Raw genomic sequence first — 17,883 nt, 5'->3', positions numbered from 1 at the left:
CACAGGTGACTTGTGTGCCACTAAGTTGTGTGCATGGTCTCACCCTACCGCAGAACTCAATCTCTCGTACAACAGCGCATGTAAATAATACAGAACTTGCTAAATGTAATTCTAGATAGGGTATAGAAACTACATCACAAGGATACAAAGAAAAATATAAAAATAATAGCCCTGGCTAGGCTGGCTTATATCTGGTTAGTGAACAAAACTAATGCAAATACCTGCAACAACACACATACGCACACACGCACGCGAGCAGGGAAATAACTCAAGGGCTCAAGGGAGATAAGTGCAAGAGACGAGCAGACGAAGCTGGCGACAGGATATAAGTGACCGTTAACACGATAAGAAACGCTTTATTATTTTTATTATCTTTAGTAGGATGTCTTATTTTCTTAAACAGTTTCAGTTCCTTAAACATCTTCCGAGCCCCAGACTTCGATTAGAATAAACCTGTTATGCGATAATAATATACTTCATAGATATACGGAAATCAGAACTGAGCTGCTCATCGTTTGACTGTCGCCAGTCGGTAGCAGACGCACGCAAACGACAAGTTCACGGAAGCAGGGAGCACAGAAACTAAAAGGGAAACGTAGAACTGAACCAGTGATTCTTGATCAGCTCGTTTAACAGGTAATTTCTGACGCATTTTCTTAATCTAATTCTTAACAATGAAGTCTTGAAGCCCAGCCTTTGAAGGCTGCCGATACTCTGGTAAAACAAGCTTGACCACCACCACCATCATCATCATTTATTACAAACTGTTGAGCAGAAAATTCTTACAGCTAACTGGTGGTACACGAGACAGTGGGATGCCAGTAAAATAGCTTTGCCTTTTAAATGTTGTGCCTCATTCACACTGCGCAGTTTGTCGTGTTTCGCCTAAGGCTTTAAATATCATTTTGGTTTGAGCGGGCTGTAGCGTTGTTTGTACAGTTTGGACTATTTGAGAACAAAAAAGGTAATTTGTCATCAGATGTTCCAACTTTGCTTATTTAATCTGTGCATCTTTCCCTTTTCGTTTTTTAAGTGACTCATGTTCAGTAAACATGGTGAGGTAACATCAAGCTCAGCTGTCATTTAAATGCCTTTGCTTTTATAGTCAGACCACTGGCATTAGTGATGATTAATTTATGTCAATAATCGATATCAGAATATAAACAAACTAGATAATTACATATACTTTTCATGTTCAGACAAAATATATAAATATGTTTAACCATGGTAATAGTGATACACTGGCACCCCTTTGATGCTATGGAAAATGCAAAGACTTATAATTAGCAAACTTATAAATACCCAAAAAATATTTAATTACAGTCTGGATACATTTCATCCATATACCGCTTTTTCATGCGCCACATGGTAGAGTTTTAACAAGTTGGACAGTGTGAATTGGCTATAAAATTGTTTTCCTTATGTTAATGCATGAACTACTGGTCTAGTGTACCTGTTGGTATTGCCAGTGATTTTTAGCATGCCTGGCATGGAGGTATGTGAGGTAAAAAGTGCATTAGAGGAAGTGTGCAGTTAGCTGCTGCTAAATAAATCTGCTTGAGAAATGGATGTCAAACAAACAACACTGGACAAGCAAAGACATTGGTATGTTAAGCAAAACCATTAACAAGCTGTTAAGTTGATTGTTTCAGTAAGGTATTTATTTCTATAGTTTATAAATGTTGTCAATATTTTCTGAAATTTGAAAAATTCTAGGTCTTTGGTTTGGGTAAGATGATACTTCAGTGAAATCTTGTTTTTACTAGTTTTTTTAAAAAACCAGTGTAGGATGTATTTAAAGCAAACCTCTTTGAAGGAAATAGACACTGTTGCCAAGTAATTATTATCCTAAAACTTTTAATAAAACATCCTTTGTTACATTTTATTGAAAAAAATACATATAAAAAACAAAGTATTCACAAAATTTATACAGATGTTCTCAGATTTTGTGTCTTTTCTTGATGTGAGAATGTTGCAATAGATAGATAAATATATAATTATATTTTCTTGAGAAATATTATAAAGCAGTTATGTTCACTTTGAATTATACATAAGATTCATCTTTCATCCTGAAGTGTGTATGCTCATTTATTCTTTTTTAACATAGCATCTTTATGACATCTTTTTTTAACATAATTAGAAGGGCGGCAGTGGTTGTACAGATGACACCAAAAAATATAATCCCTCTCCTTTTCAGTGCTGACACAATGAGCAAGAAGGTCGTGCAGTATGCACCCTTGCCACAGACTGTGCCAAGTGATGATGAGGATGATATACACCAGTCACAGGAACTGGGAAAATCCAGTGCTGGTAGAGGTTCTGACACTGTGGAAATGAGGAACATTAGTTCAAGTCAGTCAGACCAAGCAGTACGCTATGCCATGGGAAAGGGGCGGAAAAGATGCATGATACTGACAATAGTGGTTGTGTGTGTGGTGGTTGCTGGTATGGCAGGTGCTGTGGCATTCCACATTCTGAGCTCTTCCTTCAATGCTGGAAGGGTGCACAGCATTAACTTCAGTCCTTATGGAGACTGGATGATCTTCTATAATGACTCAAGTGAGTATGAAAGTTTTCCTTATTTTTCTATATGGTGTTATATTTGTTTCAGTTTTTGGAAAGCTGTTTGGTCGCTGTCTACATGCATATCAATATAGGGTACATAAACATCATTTTTTTATTAAGGGCTCTACAACATAGTAAAACAAGATTTGGATATTCTACACTGCATAACTTTGTGTTATTTACATAGTCATGGATCTCATTCTAAATCATATATATATATAGGACAGCTTTAAAGACTACACTGACATTTACATTCTTGGGCGGTGGGCTTAAAAGGGGTAGGGGAATCAGTGGTAAAAAAGTGGAATATATCTGTTATGTAGAGGTAAATATTTAGGAGATTTCAACAGAAAGTGGTACAGGTCTTCCATGCTTTTATGTTTACTCTGCTCACATTCAGAATTAATACTAGTTTGGTTGAAACTTGGGATTCGATTAAGGGACCTCTAGTCTTAGAATTGCGGTACAAGAAGTAATCTGCCACATTCACCTAAGGGAATGTACTTTTTAATATCCCTTCCTTTAGATATACAACTTACAAATCTCTATGTGCCCTTTCTCTAGCGGTCCGGTGGCGCAACGGTTAGCGCTTGTCACCAATACAATGAAGGTTGGCTGCCCAGAGTTCATTTCTCGTCTTGAGCACGCTGTTCTTTCTCTGTACGTGGCATCTGTTTACAGGGCTGGCTGCCTTGCCGTAATATAGCCTCAGTTGCTGGCACGGCGTAAAACACCAAATCCCCCCCCCCCCCTTCTCTACATAATATTAATAATAGGATTAATATAGCACATTCCCCACATTTAGGTGAGCTCAATGCACTTTACAAGATGTAAAGGGCAGTACAGTAGTTAGTGATGCCGCATGACAGAGGACATTTTTAAATTTAGAACCTTTTTTTAAATTTAGAACATTTTTAAATACTAATATCTTTGTTTTATCCATGCTAACTGTAAGACCCCATTTTGTGTATGTGTATGTGTGCACATGCATTTTTTGCATGTATGTAGTTTTTGACAATGACAATGACAATTCTTTATTTACGAGGGGTAAAATAAGCAACAGAGTGCTTTTTTCCATTTAGCCCTCGCCCTTTACAGGGAAGGAAATTAACTACATTAATGAAGTAATTAAGCATTATATAAGAAAAATTGTAGTAAACATAAAGAAGGGTGGATATGTACAAGGTGATGGTTAAGAAGATATGTGCATATATTTTACAAGGTCACCTGGAGTTGGGAGGAATCTCTAGAGGCCTCATCTATATGTCTTGAAAGTATTTAGATAGATGGCGTCTAAAGCAGTTCAGGGAGTTCAATTGCTTGAGATGGAGAGGGAGGCTGTTCCATTGCACGCTTCCCGAGAATTTCAGACTTGATTTGAAGAGGTCTAGTCTAGGAAAGGGGATATTCAGTTTTGGGAATTAGGTTCTAGAGTTATTGGAGGAAAATAGGAGAGAGAGTCTTGGCGATAGTTTGCCCGTCAGTATTTTATACATGAAAATGCATTTGCTAAATGTAAGTCTGTTTTTTTAGAGGAAGGACACCTAGAGAGATGAAGTCATTCAGTTTTAGCAGAATGGCTTTGATTGCTCGCCTCTGAACACTAGCTAAAGATTTCTTGGAAGCTCCACTAGCGGAGTCCCAGAGGGTGGAGGCATAGTCACTGACTGACTGGATGTGGGTGATATAGAAGAGTTTTCTTGTGTGAGTGTCAAGGAAATATTTAATTCTTGACAGCTGGTAGACTTTCTTGGAGATGTTTTTACTTGTGGTTGAGATGTGTTGGGACCACGATAAGTTATTGTCAATGGTAACACCCATTTTGATGAATGCAAGAAACATTAACTTATATTTATAGTGTATCTTATCTGTATAAACCTTTGCATACATTAATTTAGCAGATGCATTTACATTTGTTGTGTACTTGCTAATTCCAAACCCTAAAAACAAAGGGAAAAAACATTTAATAACAGCTCCAGTAAAAACACAGTACTTATAGTCATCTAAGCCAGTAAGTTTGTTTTAAGTCGGCTTTGCTGCAATGCTAAGTTTAAAAGACTGCTTCTTTTATTTAAAACATGAAGACATCTAGGTTTTTGTCTTCTTGATTCTGTTATGTTTTATTTGTTTTAGAGTGTATATATCTGCATCTGTAACAAATTTGAAAACTTAAAAATGTAGTTTACACAAAAATAAGCTTTTCCTGCATTTTTCTAAAACCTGATTATAATAGGGGTAATACACTGGCTTACTGCATCTTCAGCACAAGTGTAAAGTCAGTCCTTCTATATGGATCTGAGACATGGTGTGTGACAAACACCATCACCAAGAAGATTCAGACATTCACTAACAGATGTCTGCACCACATCCTCAACATCAGATGGCCCGAGAAGATATCCAATACAGACCTGTGGAAGAGAACCAACCCAAAACCTGCCACCCAAGACATCAAGAAGCGTAAGTGGGGCTTAAGCGGGGCTGGATCGGTCACATCTTGCAAAAGCCGGCCAACAATTTAGCAAGACAAGCTCTGGGCTGGAAACTACAGGAGAGGCGCAGTGTTGGGAAGCCCAGATATGGAGGAGATCGGTCCACAGCAAGGCGGAGGCAGCTGGTACAACATGGTCCCAGCTGGAAAGAGACGTCCAGAACCGGGTCTGATGGCGTGGTTTAGTTGCAGCCCTATGCTCCACTGGGGATGATTAGGAACAGGAAGAAGAATACACTGGATAGTTTGATAATACTTTGATGAGTCATGAATCTTACATTTCAGCCAAGTTTTAGCCTGTTGTTCTATAGCCAGTTCTCATTCCTGCATAACCAATTTTTCCTACAAACCCTACAAATGGATTTTTTTTTTCACTAGCATCAAAGTCAAGTCCAGTGTTGATTGATGTTGATGGTGATAAACAGGAGGATGTTTTGGTGGGTGTGACCTCGCAGGAACAGTTCAGGCGGATACAGCCTTTGCTGGTTGACCACACCATGAATGAGTCATGCAGAAAGTTGGGTTAGTCATAATGTTATTTTCTAATGTTATATGCGCCATTTAAGACAAAGTTTATACCATTGAACAGAATGAAATAGGAAAATTCTATAGCAAGAAAATAAGTTTTAGGATGTTTCAGACTACTTATTTCATTTGAAGGACTATTTCACTCATTTTGGAAAGTTTGTTTTAATTATCCCAATTTAATTTTCAGTTGTTCCTTTTTATTTAATTAATGTTTTTTCCCATTTTGCTAATAGCTATTGTTTAATGTTTCTCCCATCATTTTCCCTAAACAGCCATTAGGAGCAATGCTTGTTTTGCTTTTTTTAAAAACATTTAAATTTGGGATGTGTTTAGGGCTTGAGTACCCCTGCACAAGCTGGCTTGTGGCACTACGTGGATATGACATGAAGGAGCTGTGGCGCACATGGCTTCGTTCAGACTTGCTTTTTATCAACTGTCAGGACGTTGATGTCAATGGTGATGGTAAACTGGACTGTATCTTGACAGGGCATGAAGCCTCAATCCAGGCCATAGACCTTGCCACAGGTTGGTAGCTGCCTATGTTTAAAGAGGGCTGTTGTGTTGTGATCCTTATAGGAAAATGAGCTCATCCTCAGAGAGTTTAAACCCCCATTAGAGTCATCAGCCGTAGAACTGTCATCGGCACTGCAGGATGCCTGGGTGGGTTGACAGTGCATGAAGTTTGATTAAGAGAGTTGACTATCAACATTTTATATTTTGTTTGAGAAATGATGATTATTCTCATTAGAAAACTCATCAACAATATGCTGTCAGGAGGGATTCTAGGTTGTGCAAGTAAACATTTTCATCTGAAAAATGTAAAGGATAAAAGTTTTCCCCTTTTTCCAAGCACTGTTTTGGTTATAAGGGTATGAGTCACACTTTTCTAGGGGTAAGCTTTTTGTTAGGGTATTGCCCTTCTCCACTTCCTCACTGCCTTACTTTTCACAGCTTTCTATGGCCTCAGGTACCCGTTTCTGATAGTTGGGTTGACTGGGGGAAACTGGCTTTCCCACACAAATGTTGAATCAGTCTCTGGGTTAGGTCACCAACGCTCTAACCACTTGACTATTTGCATCCACCTGTAAAATAATCATGAAATATTTGTCTGTGCATTACTGTACATAAATTGAAAGTTTGTAAAATGTTTTTAAGCTTATTTTTATGTTTGTCACCTGGTTCTTCCATATTTTCTAGGAAAAATCCTTTGGGTGACTGATGCTGAAGATGCAATGTGGGCAGGGCACTTGGTGCCATCCATGAGTGTGTTTCGTGCTAGTGGCATACCTGATGTGGATGGAGATGGTGTGGTCGATCTAATTATCTCTCACGGAGGTGATCCCAGGGAAGATTCCAAGGTTATCTATCACATTTAAAACTATCGTGTTATTAATCAAGGTCCTGTTTTTAAAGCCTTTTTTTCGTGGGCTCAACTATTTTATTCTAAACTCATTTTATACTTCAGAAGAGAATGAAAATTTAAAGGAAACATGCCATTTTGGCTTGGCAAACTACTTCTGAGCAGGTCATGCATTTGCTATTCATCCATACTTCTTTTCATTCTGACTTGATAATAGCAGACAGTTTTGGTGTGATTACTATTCATGCATATGTCATTTCATTATGACTTGGTAATAACAGTTTTGAGGATGGGGATGAGCAGACATGAATTAAACCTATGACAGTGCATTCATTCCTGTGTAATCGGGTGTCTGAATATCTGCAGAATAATAGAATGTAGCAGTCATTTGAAAGAGCAATAAAGCTTACTTATAAAATTAAGAACTAGCTTTTACCTATGAAATTTCTTTTATTCACTTCAAAATGGTTGTCATTAGACTGTGTTAATCAGGAGCATGATTTGAGAATCAATGAGCTTGTCTGAAGAAACCACTTATAATGTCCTGAGACTGTCAAGCTGCTTTTATTTCCAGAATTATGACCAGAAAGCAGGTCGGATTATATTTCTATCGGGTGCCACTGGCAGACCTTTGGGCAAGTATATGGAACTGCCACAAGAGAAGGAAACTTTCCTCAGTCCTCAAGCTTACCGCACAGCTGATGGCTCCCTCTACTTTTTTCTTGGTAGTGGTGGGGAGACAACTGCAGGTGAAAAAAGCTGTTCTATTGCAGTCCAGATCATACGCCTTTTAAGATTGTGAAGGTTATATTTCATTTTATTGTGGCTGTCTCAAAATTTAATAGCACAGAAAGATCAGCTGCTGCTTTCAAAATAGGTTAAATCCAGAAGCTTCATTTTTGTTACCATGTCCGAAAAGTATCAGTAGATTTCTTGTTTTATGCCAGAGGACTTAAATAAACACATTGCAAGAGAGATGGTCAAAGTTGGGGACTTTACTACAGAAATGTGCTGCTTCTGGTGGCTAAATAGTTTAACTGCACTTACAGAATGTTCAGCTTCTTAAAGTTTTGGAAGTGTATTATTGGATTTCATCTTGTGTACCAGAGAACTTTAAAGCACATTGCAGAGAAGCTGACTGAACTGTTGATCCTCACTCCTGCCATTTTTGCAGGAGACTTTATGGTGATATCCTACCCAGACCTGCATCACAATATCATGGGAAGCAATACCACTCTATCAGTGCCTGGCACCAATGGCAGCAGATATGACTGGCTTCTTGGCATCCCCAAAGGTGCAAACTCTCTTCACATATTGTTCAGGTATGTGTTTAAGTTGCACCATCACTTCAAGCAGAAGCTACTTCACTGTAGCTGTTCATTTTGGTTGTTGAGAACTGTTTATTGTAGTGGCTTAGTGACATCCATGACTTGTCAAAGATTTGTAGCTCTGGCAAGTTAACCTCATTGGAGCAAAGAGGATACCAAGACCGGGGAGGGAAAGTGAAGAGGGGGAAAAGTGAAGCCACACTCACCTGAATGTATCTGTGACCATTCCCTCCTTCTACGGGTATCAGCAAAGTTGATTAGTGTGTCTGATTTTGCGTATGTGTGTGTCTGTTGCCAGTACATGATCATCAGAACAAAGGCGCGGCATGCCTGAATCTGGCGACATTTACTCGTCTAAAAGGGGTGTGGCATGACTTCAATCTCGCATATAACAGTGGTTGCTCTTGGTATTCTCTTTGATTGGAGTACCAACATATCAGTGGTTACTTTGGTGAAGTAATATGTCTGACAGGTGTCTCATCAATTAATTTTAATGTAACCAGTTATGTGTTGACAGGATTTCCTAGAGCTGGGGATAGAGGGATGTAGAGGTCACTGAAGATGAGTATGGGGAAAGCTGAGCATACTCTTCAGATTATTGTTAACAGTAGTTAAGGTTAGATCTTACCAGTCCTGGATTACTTCTGAGTAGCTTTTGAATTTAAAATTCATAGTGTCATAAAGGAGGCTGTGTATTTTGAAAACAGTGGCAAAAAGAAAGGTGTTGTGGTGCCACCAGTCCTAGCAGACGTGACTGGTGATGGAGTAGAAGATGTCCTCATGTCAGCTTTAGAGGGAAATCTGATCCTTTTCGATGGGCAGTCACTGCAGCCAGTGTGGAACAAGAAGTTCCAAAATATGGAGAATTTCGGGTAGGAATATATATTATATTTTATATTTATAAACTTATCCACAACATGTTGACTGCAGATGACATCAATTCAACTGCCACAAACATCTTGCCAAGTGGCTTAGAAATGTAATAAATATTGCACACACCTTTTCCTACCATCTGTCATGCCATAGGCCGGTCCTCAAAGCAAACAAAAGTTTGGTTACTTGTTATATTTTGGTTACTAGAAACTCTCCTGTTGTTGATTTGTTTTATGATGGTCATAAAATTTTGATGTGCTTAAAAATTAAGAAATTATTTTATTCTGTATTTTCCAGTGTTCCTGCACCAGGATTCTTTAATGATGATAGTGTGCTAGATTTCATGGTTGAGTGGAGACAGGGAAGCGGGTCAAAGCAAAACTACAGTGTGGTGAGCAGATGTTTCTCAATCTTTCTCTTGCTTTGCCTTCATTTCAAGAATTTTTTCCACTTAGTGCTCTTTTTTCAAATGTTCTTGATATTTTTTTAATACTTCTGTATAATTTCTCTTTTGTGCCTGTATTTTATGTGAAAGTCATACTTGAGTAATGATGGTATTTGATGCTTAATCTCAAAGAATACAGATGTTCTGTTTCTGAACTAAGTCTGTTTATTTAAATCAATAAAAGGCCTTTTCATGCTATTGCCTTCCTTTGGTGGAATTTGATGAAAAACTGATTATTGAAACAATACAAGCAAAGTGTTTTGTAGTAGAAATGACATTTCTTACTCTAGTCACACAGTCTGTGCTAAATAAGTATATAAATTAAATAGAAATTTTGCACTTCCATAAATTTAGAAAAACTCATGTAAATTATTTTCAAAAACATTCAGTCTTATGTTTTATTTAGGTATATATTGTAGATGGCAAGGATGGCAGTGTGTTGTGGTCAACAGTGGGCAGGCATCTCCAGATGGCATTACCTCTTTCCCTTAGAAGAAAACAACATGGGGATCTGTTTCTTATTTCTGTCTTGGGGCGCCAACGCTCTGGAGTTTCCAGCATAGCCACCAGTGCACCACCACTACAGGCTAGCATCAGTCCAGAAAGACAGGTCTGTTAAATTTTCAGTGGTTGATTGGTGTTAGGATGTGGCCTTACAACTTCTTCATTATACGGAATCTGAGGTGTTACCCATTTGACTAGGAATGTTTGGCTGTTGGGTACATCTTTATACTGTATATTGAAGAAAATGTTGAGAACTATTGAAAGAGTTCAGTTTTGAATTAGTCTTTTGGTCAAGATTGGTGCCTGTTCATCAAGAACTAGGCCTTAATTTTGTTACAACCAATGTTTTAATTTTTACCAACAGTATATTACAAAAAAATGAAATGCTATTTACAGACTACATTCTTTTTAATTGGGGAATATCTATTTAGATTTTTAGAGATATACAGGGTTAGTCAAAATTATGTTAATCCTAAATGAACTGTGGTATCTAACCCCATTAAATGGTGCTGTTGCTTGCTGGTTTTTGTCTGTTGAACATGATGGCAAACAGGTTGAAATCATCCTGTAAATCATCTTGTACATATGATGTGTGTTTTGTAAATAAATAGTTTCTACCATTTCAGTGGTAACATAATTTTGGACATGAATAAATAACTAAGTTCAGTTTAGGAGACTTGTACAACACATTGATATTATGAAGAGATGGAGTAGCAGCTACTGAATGAAGAATGTGGGATGGTGTCTGGATGGTGAGGCAAGAGGAAAGATAATCAGGAGCACAGTAATTTAGACATTTAAAGTATAGGCAGTCCAGTTCGTGATACTGCTGGTAATAGGCAGCCAGTGAAGTAAGTGAAGCAGGGGAGGACATGATCCATCTCGTGCATCCAGATCACCAAAGGGGCTGCAGCATGCTGAGTATGTTGAAAGGTGTGGAGTGTGGCAAGAGGAAGGCTAGCAGAGAGTTGTAGTAATCCAGACGTGAGAGAAGAAGGGAGACATCATGAATAGTGCAGCAAGATTAGAGATGAAAAGTGAATGAACAGTTAACACAAAACTCTGAAAAATTGCTAATAATGTGGTTTTTTTCCTTTTTCAAGAAAATGAGCTATTGAAAAATACTTAAATAGTTTGCATGAAGCCATGTCAAACCTACAATTATGCATGCTCATGAATATTTGTGTTTATGCCTCTGTATGTGTAAGATTGCTCTTTCGCTTACTTCACACACAAATATATGCATACACGTACACATAGTAGTAATCTAGGCTTTCACAGGTTTTGTGTCATTAAATGTTTCCCTTTTTTGTGCGTGTGTGTTTGATGTGCCCCAATCAATAGAAACGTCACCTCACCAGCAGTCCAATGGATGAAAATGAGACCTTAGATGCTTCAGAAGAATCAGCAGTAGAAATGTGTGAGTAATCATTTTTTGTCATCAGTCTTTTTCACAGAATGCAGTTGTGCAAATAAGACTACAGTAAATTTGCTTCAGACACATTCCTGTCTGAAATAGTACTTATGAAGAAAGCTTTAAGTGATTTTGATGAATGTGCCAGAAAAAGGAGGCCATTACATTTTTGCTGTAGGTTTTATATTCTTTCAATCATATAAATTAATTTAGCTGTTTCAATAATGAGATAGGTTAAACTACTTATAGGTGAGGGTTCAGGATAATATTCTGCCTTTAGTTTCCATCCTTTCCTTCTTTTCTGTTGTCTCACAATATAGTAGGGGGTACTGTGCAAGTTATAGCTTTTACCTTTAGGTCTACTCATCCACTTTATAGGTAAAGTATCCTTTTGTGTTGTTTTGATGTGAAAACTTTGGTGTTTAATTTTTCTTTGCTCAGGTAACAGGCTGCAGAAAATTTTTGATGAAAATCATTTAACGTGTGATGACGACCTCTCTTCCATGAAGATGGAAATGTACTTGATCACCAGACTGTCAGCTGACACCCCAGTCATTGTATATACTCTTAGGCCAGAACAGAACACATATAGTGAGTCCTGAAATTTTGTGATGTAAATTTGATCAATGTGTAAAATTTAGAGACAGTGAGTACCAATATAATGTGCATGTTGAAATAGCAGTACTAGACATCCATCCAAGTAAGGGGAAAAGTTATGTAATGAAGAACTTCTACATTCATGATGGGAAAAAAAAAGCGAAAATGATAGTAGGAAGAAAGATAGAACTTCTGTCAAAGCTTAGATAATCAGAAAGAGAAAGAAAACAGAAGAAAAATGTAGCCAATAGAATTTTTTTTAAGAACAGGGTCTAAAAAGTTGGCACAAGCCTTTCATATCTTCAGCAGAGTCTGTAAATATTCTTTGAGAATTCACTGTGTGAAGTGTGTTTCCATTTTGGTTAGTTTTCAGTGTAAGGTGCATGTTTATGTTGCAGTCTATTCTGCGAAAAGCAGTCAACATCTTTGTCACCCACCTGCTCCAAACGACCAGAGAAAAGTTGAGATCTGCACTGTAATGATACCACAGAGCAGCAGAGGTAAGAATTCACAACTTCCTTTTCTCTTTTTTTCTTCCTTTGATCCTCGGCTTCATGAAATGTCTTGCTACAGACACCTGTTCAGTGCAACAGCACAAGGAAATATTGCTGGCATAAACTATGACACAGAGCATAGTTATGATAAAAATATTGCATACAGGATAGTCACACAGTTGCAGCTTACAAGTGGGAGTATGTGTAGAGGAGATGGGTAGTAGATGCACATCTGCACGTACACAGAGTTTTGAGGTTTCAGTTTAAAAGTTAATAATGGTGCTATTATAATTTAGAACACCCAACAGGCATGCAACACAGAATTGTGGTAATGGTGCTGTTACAGATTTTTATAATTGCCACTCAGCAAGAAATTGTTCTTTACTCTTGACACATAAACTTTAAAATTAGAAAAACTAAAAAGGATTTTGCAGAAGCTCAGACCTGCTCACTAATAAAAAATGGGCACACTTATAATTAACTTTGAAGTTAAATTTCTAAATGAAGTCAAATGCATCTAGAAATAGGAATAATTTATATGGTTCATACATATGCTTTCGTTGTTCAAAATGAGTTCAAAAGAAAATCTTTGTAAAAGTCTAAGTATGTTTCATAGAACTGTTAAGAACAAACAAATGTATAAAATTAACAAAACTAAATGTAGGTCTAGAGCAAAGAAATTCACTAGACTACTGCCATTGTTCTTTCTCCTAGCCCCAAGATTCCTGGCTTGACATTTATGTGTGTACTTGCTTCAGGGACTTAAAATTTGTCAATCTTTTAGGAGCTGTTGGTGATGTGGATGAGGATGGACACGTAGACTTGATTCAACTGGACATATTGGAGGCTGACCAAATTGATGATCACTACAACATAAAAGGCATAAAATCCAGTGTTGTCCTGCGGCGTATCAGCCTGGCGACAGCATTAAATACAGCAAGCTACATGTCAGAGCACATGCATGTTTCACCAGCATCTCAAGATCTTCAAGAAGTTCTGCCTCTGACTTTACAGCCATGGCGACAGTTCATGGGATCCAGTGGCAATGGCACATATAGAAAGGACTAAGAGAGTTCATGTTCACTCTTTGTGTATAGTTAAGAAATATGATAATGAAATAGAAAGAGAGAGAGGAGCGAGGGTTGGGGGGGAATGGATAGAGGGATGTGTATGAATCTACTCCAAGCAACAGAATAAGTTTTAAAAAAGTGTATTAAGAAGCATATTTATCATGCAGAAAAGTGTTCTGGAAAAAAAAAAAAAATTATGATGCTTATTGTTTCCTGTAAATTTTCAAACAAACCTTTTATTTTATATATGACATTTTTAATGTGATAATAAGCCAGCTTTTTCTTCTTGGCTTTGTATTTCTATTTTGATGTTCCTTTATCTCACCAGCATTTTTTCCAGATCTTGGAATTGAAAAATTTATAGCAAGATTTATCATTGTGAGTATTGAGCATTAGTATTATTAATTGCTAATCGTTTGTGTAGAGAGGGTGTATCTTTTTGTATTACTTTTGGTTTATCCTGACATTCCAAACTAGCATCTCATGATTGATAAAGCTTTAAATGTTTTACAAACAATAAAAATATAAAAAAAGAAATTATTAATGCTGTGCATTGTCATGATCATTGTCTTGATGAAGGACCTAGCATTGCCAAAGGGACTTTTTTTCTTTCCTTTTATTCATGGAACTCAAGATTCCCAAGGTTGTGCTGCTGATCTGCCTGCAAACATTGCTCTTTGTTCATTCCTATTTAATGTCATCAATGATCTCCACATTACCACACTACAAAAATGTTTTCAAGATGAACAATAGGCATTGACTTATAAATATCTTCCAGGTGTAAGAGTTTTTTTAAAAAAAAACAAAACATCTGTGTGTTTTTTTGTTAATATTTCTGGAGGAGAGTCCCATTGTTAAAAGCTGTGCATATTTGTTTAGAGAACATTTTTTTCTGTGCAGCAGATATATGGTTGTGAGCAAAAAAAAAAAAAAAGCTCTTGCTTTTTGTCATTTTCTTTTTTTTTTTACAAGTCTATGAAACACAAAAATTCAATGTGTGATGCACATGTTTTGACATTGCGCTAGGGTGAACAGTGATGCAGGGTTTTCCCAACCACATTTTGAACCCTGGGCCTCATAAACATTTTAAACTTCGATCATCTCGGCATACGTGGTGTTGATGTGTTTTGTGAGATGTTATTGTATATTATTAATGAACTTAATGTTGTTGAGAATACATTCTCGCATGTGAGTTTTGCTTAAAAAACCAGTTAGCATTTGAAACTTGCTGCAGGGACCCGATTATTACTGGTCTTTTTTTTCCCTTGTAGTCTAGTGAATTTTTGTTCTAGACCTACGTTTAGTTTTGTTAATTTTATACATTTGTTTGTTCTTTAAAGTTCTATGAAACATACTTAGAAAGCTTTTTATAAAGATTTTCATTTGAACTCCTTTTGAACAACGAAAGCACATGTATGAACAATATAAATTATTCCTATTTCTAGATGCATTTGACTTCATTTAGAAATTTAACTTCAGAGTTAATTTTAAGTGTTCACATTTTTTATTAGTGGGCAGGTCTGAGCTTCTGCTAAATCATTTTTAGTTTTTCTAATTTAAAAGTTTGTGTCCACAGTAAAGAACAAATAGTTTGAAATTTTCTTTAGCTTCTAAGTGTATTTCACTATTTGTAATTAAAGTATACAACTCTTGTGATGATTCTTATTTATGTATGAAAGAGTCAGCAGGTGAATATGTTTATCTTGCTGGGTACAAAACATTTAACTATTTGGCCACAATATGTGGCCAGAAATCAGCATACAGTAGTTTTCAATTACTCCCATAAGTTTTAAGCTTTATGTGAATGCACATAAAATGCTATTATTCAAAATGGGCCGTGTTGCAGCAAATGTAATTTTGGTTGTAATATTTAGAATCTGATGTGCATTCATTAATCCCAAACAAGTGACATTCTTAGACATCAGGTCATGACTGTTCTTGTGGCTGAACCATTTTGCACTGCTTAACTGTTGAGAAGGGGGTTCATGGTGGTCCACTAGGGTGGCAACTGTGTTTCACACAAGTCCTAGCTTTTGTTTTCCATGCAGCAAATTTGCAGGCACCTACTCAGGCATTTGGTCTCAAATGCCTGTATCAGCAAACAGAGTCCACACCCCATGTCCATACAGCAGGATTAAAATTATGAGGGACTTGAACTGTCTGATGATAATAAACCTGATGGTATTTGTCGCGTTCCACCCACAGCCTCGCCAGAAGCACGCGCACAGCCGCTCACACAGCCGGCCAGACACGCACAGACACTCGGCCGGAGGCAGTCTACGACTTACCTCTCGAAACCCGTGCACGGCACAAACCACGACAAAGACGGGAACAACGATACAAACACGCAGTTTAATGACAAGTATAAACACGCATACACATACACCCACACACACCCACAGAAAAACGGATCAAAAAAAAAAAAAAATACCCCCACGAGTACTCGCCAAATAAATATGAAAAAAAACAACAGGGGACTGCCTCCCCGCAAAGAAGTTACAATTAAAATACACACACACACAGCAGAGAACATACAAAGATCACTGCGGCACAGCGCAGGCAAGTGTCCGCTCAGTGTTCGTAGAACCAGCGGGAACCACCCCCCTCTTCCTCTGGACCAGCTGTCCGGCTGACCCCACGGCTCTCGTCCCGGTAGACCTTGGTCACGGAGACTCCGCTTGTCGACCTCCACCCTAGGCGCTCCCTCCCGATGGCTGGGCCGCACACAGGCACAGCAGGGTCGCGCTCACGCGCTGACGAGGTGATGAAGGCGCAGGGTCGACACAATAGCGGACAGTCCCACAAAAGCGGACGATGACACAGATGATGATCACAAAACGTCCAGCGAGATCACAATTATGTTGAACATGTAGCATACGTGGAAAACGGAGAAGACGTAATACATGTAGAAGTAAACAAACGCAAGCCTGTAGAGAAACAACAATTCATCCAGTCAATCATACGGCACTCCAAACATATCTCAGTTTATAAAAACACCCTTATACACATACACAACTATGACCAACCTGGTCATGAAACCGCTTGCTCTCATACAAATACATAATTTTATCGTTAGACAAGCGGCCCCTAACTCATAAATTCATACATAAAAAAAAACAAAAAAAAAAAAACAAAAACGGGTGCGTGCCACACGCGACGCGACCCGGCCATTACAAATTCTAACCTAGAACTAAAGGCTCTAAAACACTAGAAAAGAGTGGAACTCAGAGAAATAGACTCCGCTCACCCAAAACGGCTTGTGCTAATGCCCCGACGGTCAGCTGCCCTCCACAACCGGAATGGCAGAAACTCTCCCGTGGAATCCGACACCTTCCATCCGAAGCTCGGTTTGGGTAAAACGGCGCAGCCTACACTGCCCACATTGGCCCGGCCTCCCGCCGTCCTTTCTGACACAAACGCTCTACTCTCCTCCGAGCCCAGGTCAGAACTGCCTCGAGGGACGCTGCTCTCTGGGGGTCACTTCCTGTCGCCCAGGGGCTGTGACCAATCGTCAGCGCCCACGACACCCAGCCCATGCCAAGGCGCGTGAACGCTTTTCACGCCAAAACCTTGGACAGGGAAGGGAGGGGCCCGACCAGTGCGCCCCCAAAGCTCCCACCGGCAGCACACAGCACTCAAGCCGACGTCACGTGACGTAGCAAGAGCGTGACGTAAGACACGGCTACGGTCAGAGGGAGAAGGCCTTGACCTTTCCCCTGCACACCGTACAAAAAAACAGCCGTCAACCGTCGTCTGCTGTGAGCTGCCTTACTGAACAGGAGCGTCCCAAGGCGCTGACAGAAAGGCCGAAATCGAGACACGCGACAGTATTTCTGTACTACATCCTGTCAAGTCTGGTTACCTTGAGAGGCAGTATTGCAGAGTGACCTCGATCCTTTCTTCTGGGCAAAAAACCGAAGCATCACAGGTAAAAGCGGAAGGCAAGGTCCAGTCCCGTAAGTGTACCAGGTCGCTCCATCCTGGGACTTGTTTTAGCAAGGATCCAACAATGGTTGCTATGGTATATTCAGCAGGCTATATAAATGTATCATCGTTGTAACCGGTAATAATCATTCTTCCTAAAAGCGTAGCATCAGAGTCCGTTCTTGTTTGTGACTGCAGGGTAGAATACAAGAAAATTTTCATCTAAAATTTTACCTCTTTTAATGGCAGGTTTGCTAACCGTCTAGTACCATTAATTCCTATAATTCTTTGCA

At 38.6% G+C, this 17,883-nt stretch overlaps 1 protein-coding gene and 1 long non-coding RNA gene across 2 annotated transcripts; one reads left to right on the top strand and one right to left on the bottom strand.

Moving 5' to 3' along the window:
- The first annotated feature begins 280 nt into the window (after positions 1–280).
- LOC112565633 (protein FAM234B-like) lies at positions 281–15,318 on the top strand. The gene is made up of 14 exons (XM_025241204.1): positions 281–636; positions 2,198–2,559; positions 5,432–5,575; positions 5,915–6,106; positions 6,779–6,939; positions 7,516–7,690; positions 8,116–8,263; positions 8,977–9,141; positions 9,440–9,533; positions 9,994–10,197; positions 11,436–11,511; positions 11,947–12,096; positions 12,501–12,602; positions 13,381–15,318. Exons 2-14 carry the CDS (start codon positions 2,208–2,210, stop codon positions 13,662–13,664), a joined length of 2,247 nt encoding a protein of 748 aa, XP_025096989.1. The 5' UTR covers positions 281–636; positions 2,198–2,207; the 3' UTR covers positions 13,665–15,318.
- Positions 14,485–17,202, bottom strand: LOC112565640. The gene is made up of 2 exons (XR_003099461.1): positions 16,914–17,202; positions 14,485–16,593 (listed from the first exon to the last, which is right to left on the bottom strand). It is a non-coding gene; the product is annotated as an uncharacterized LOC112565640 (long non-coding RNA).
- Positions 17,203–17,883: the final 681 nt, after the last annotated feature.

The sequence above is a fragment of the Pomacea canaliculata genome, linkage group LG1, assembly GCF_003073045.1.
Source record: "Pomacea canaliculata isolate SZHN2017 linkage group LG1, ASM307304v1, whole genome shotgun sequence".
In the NCBI taxonomy this organism is placed as follows: Eukaryota; Metazoa; Mollusca; class Gastropoda; order Architaenioglossa; family Ampullariidae; genus Pomacea; species Pomacea canaliculata.
Note: the sequence above shows the minus strand (reverse complement) of the source record. Positions and strands in the feature narration are given on the sequence as shown.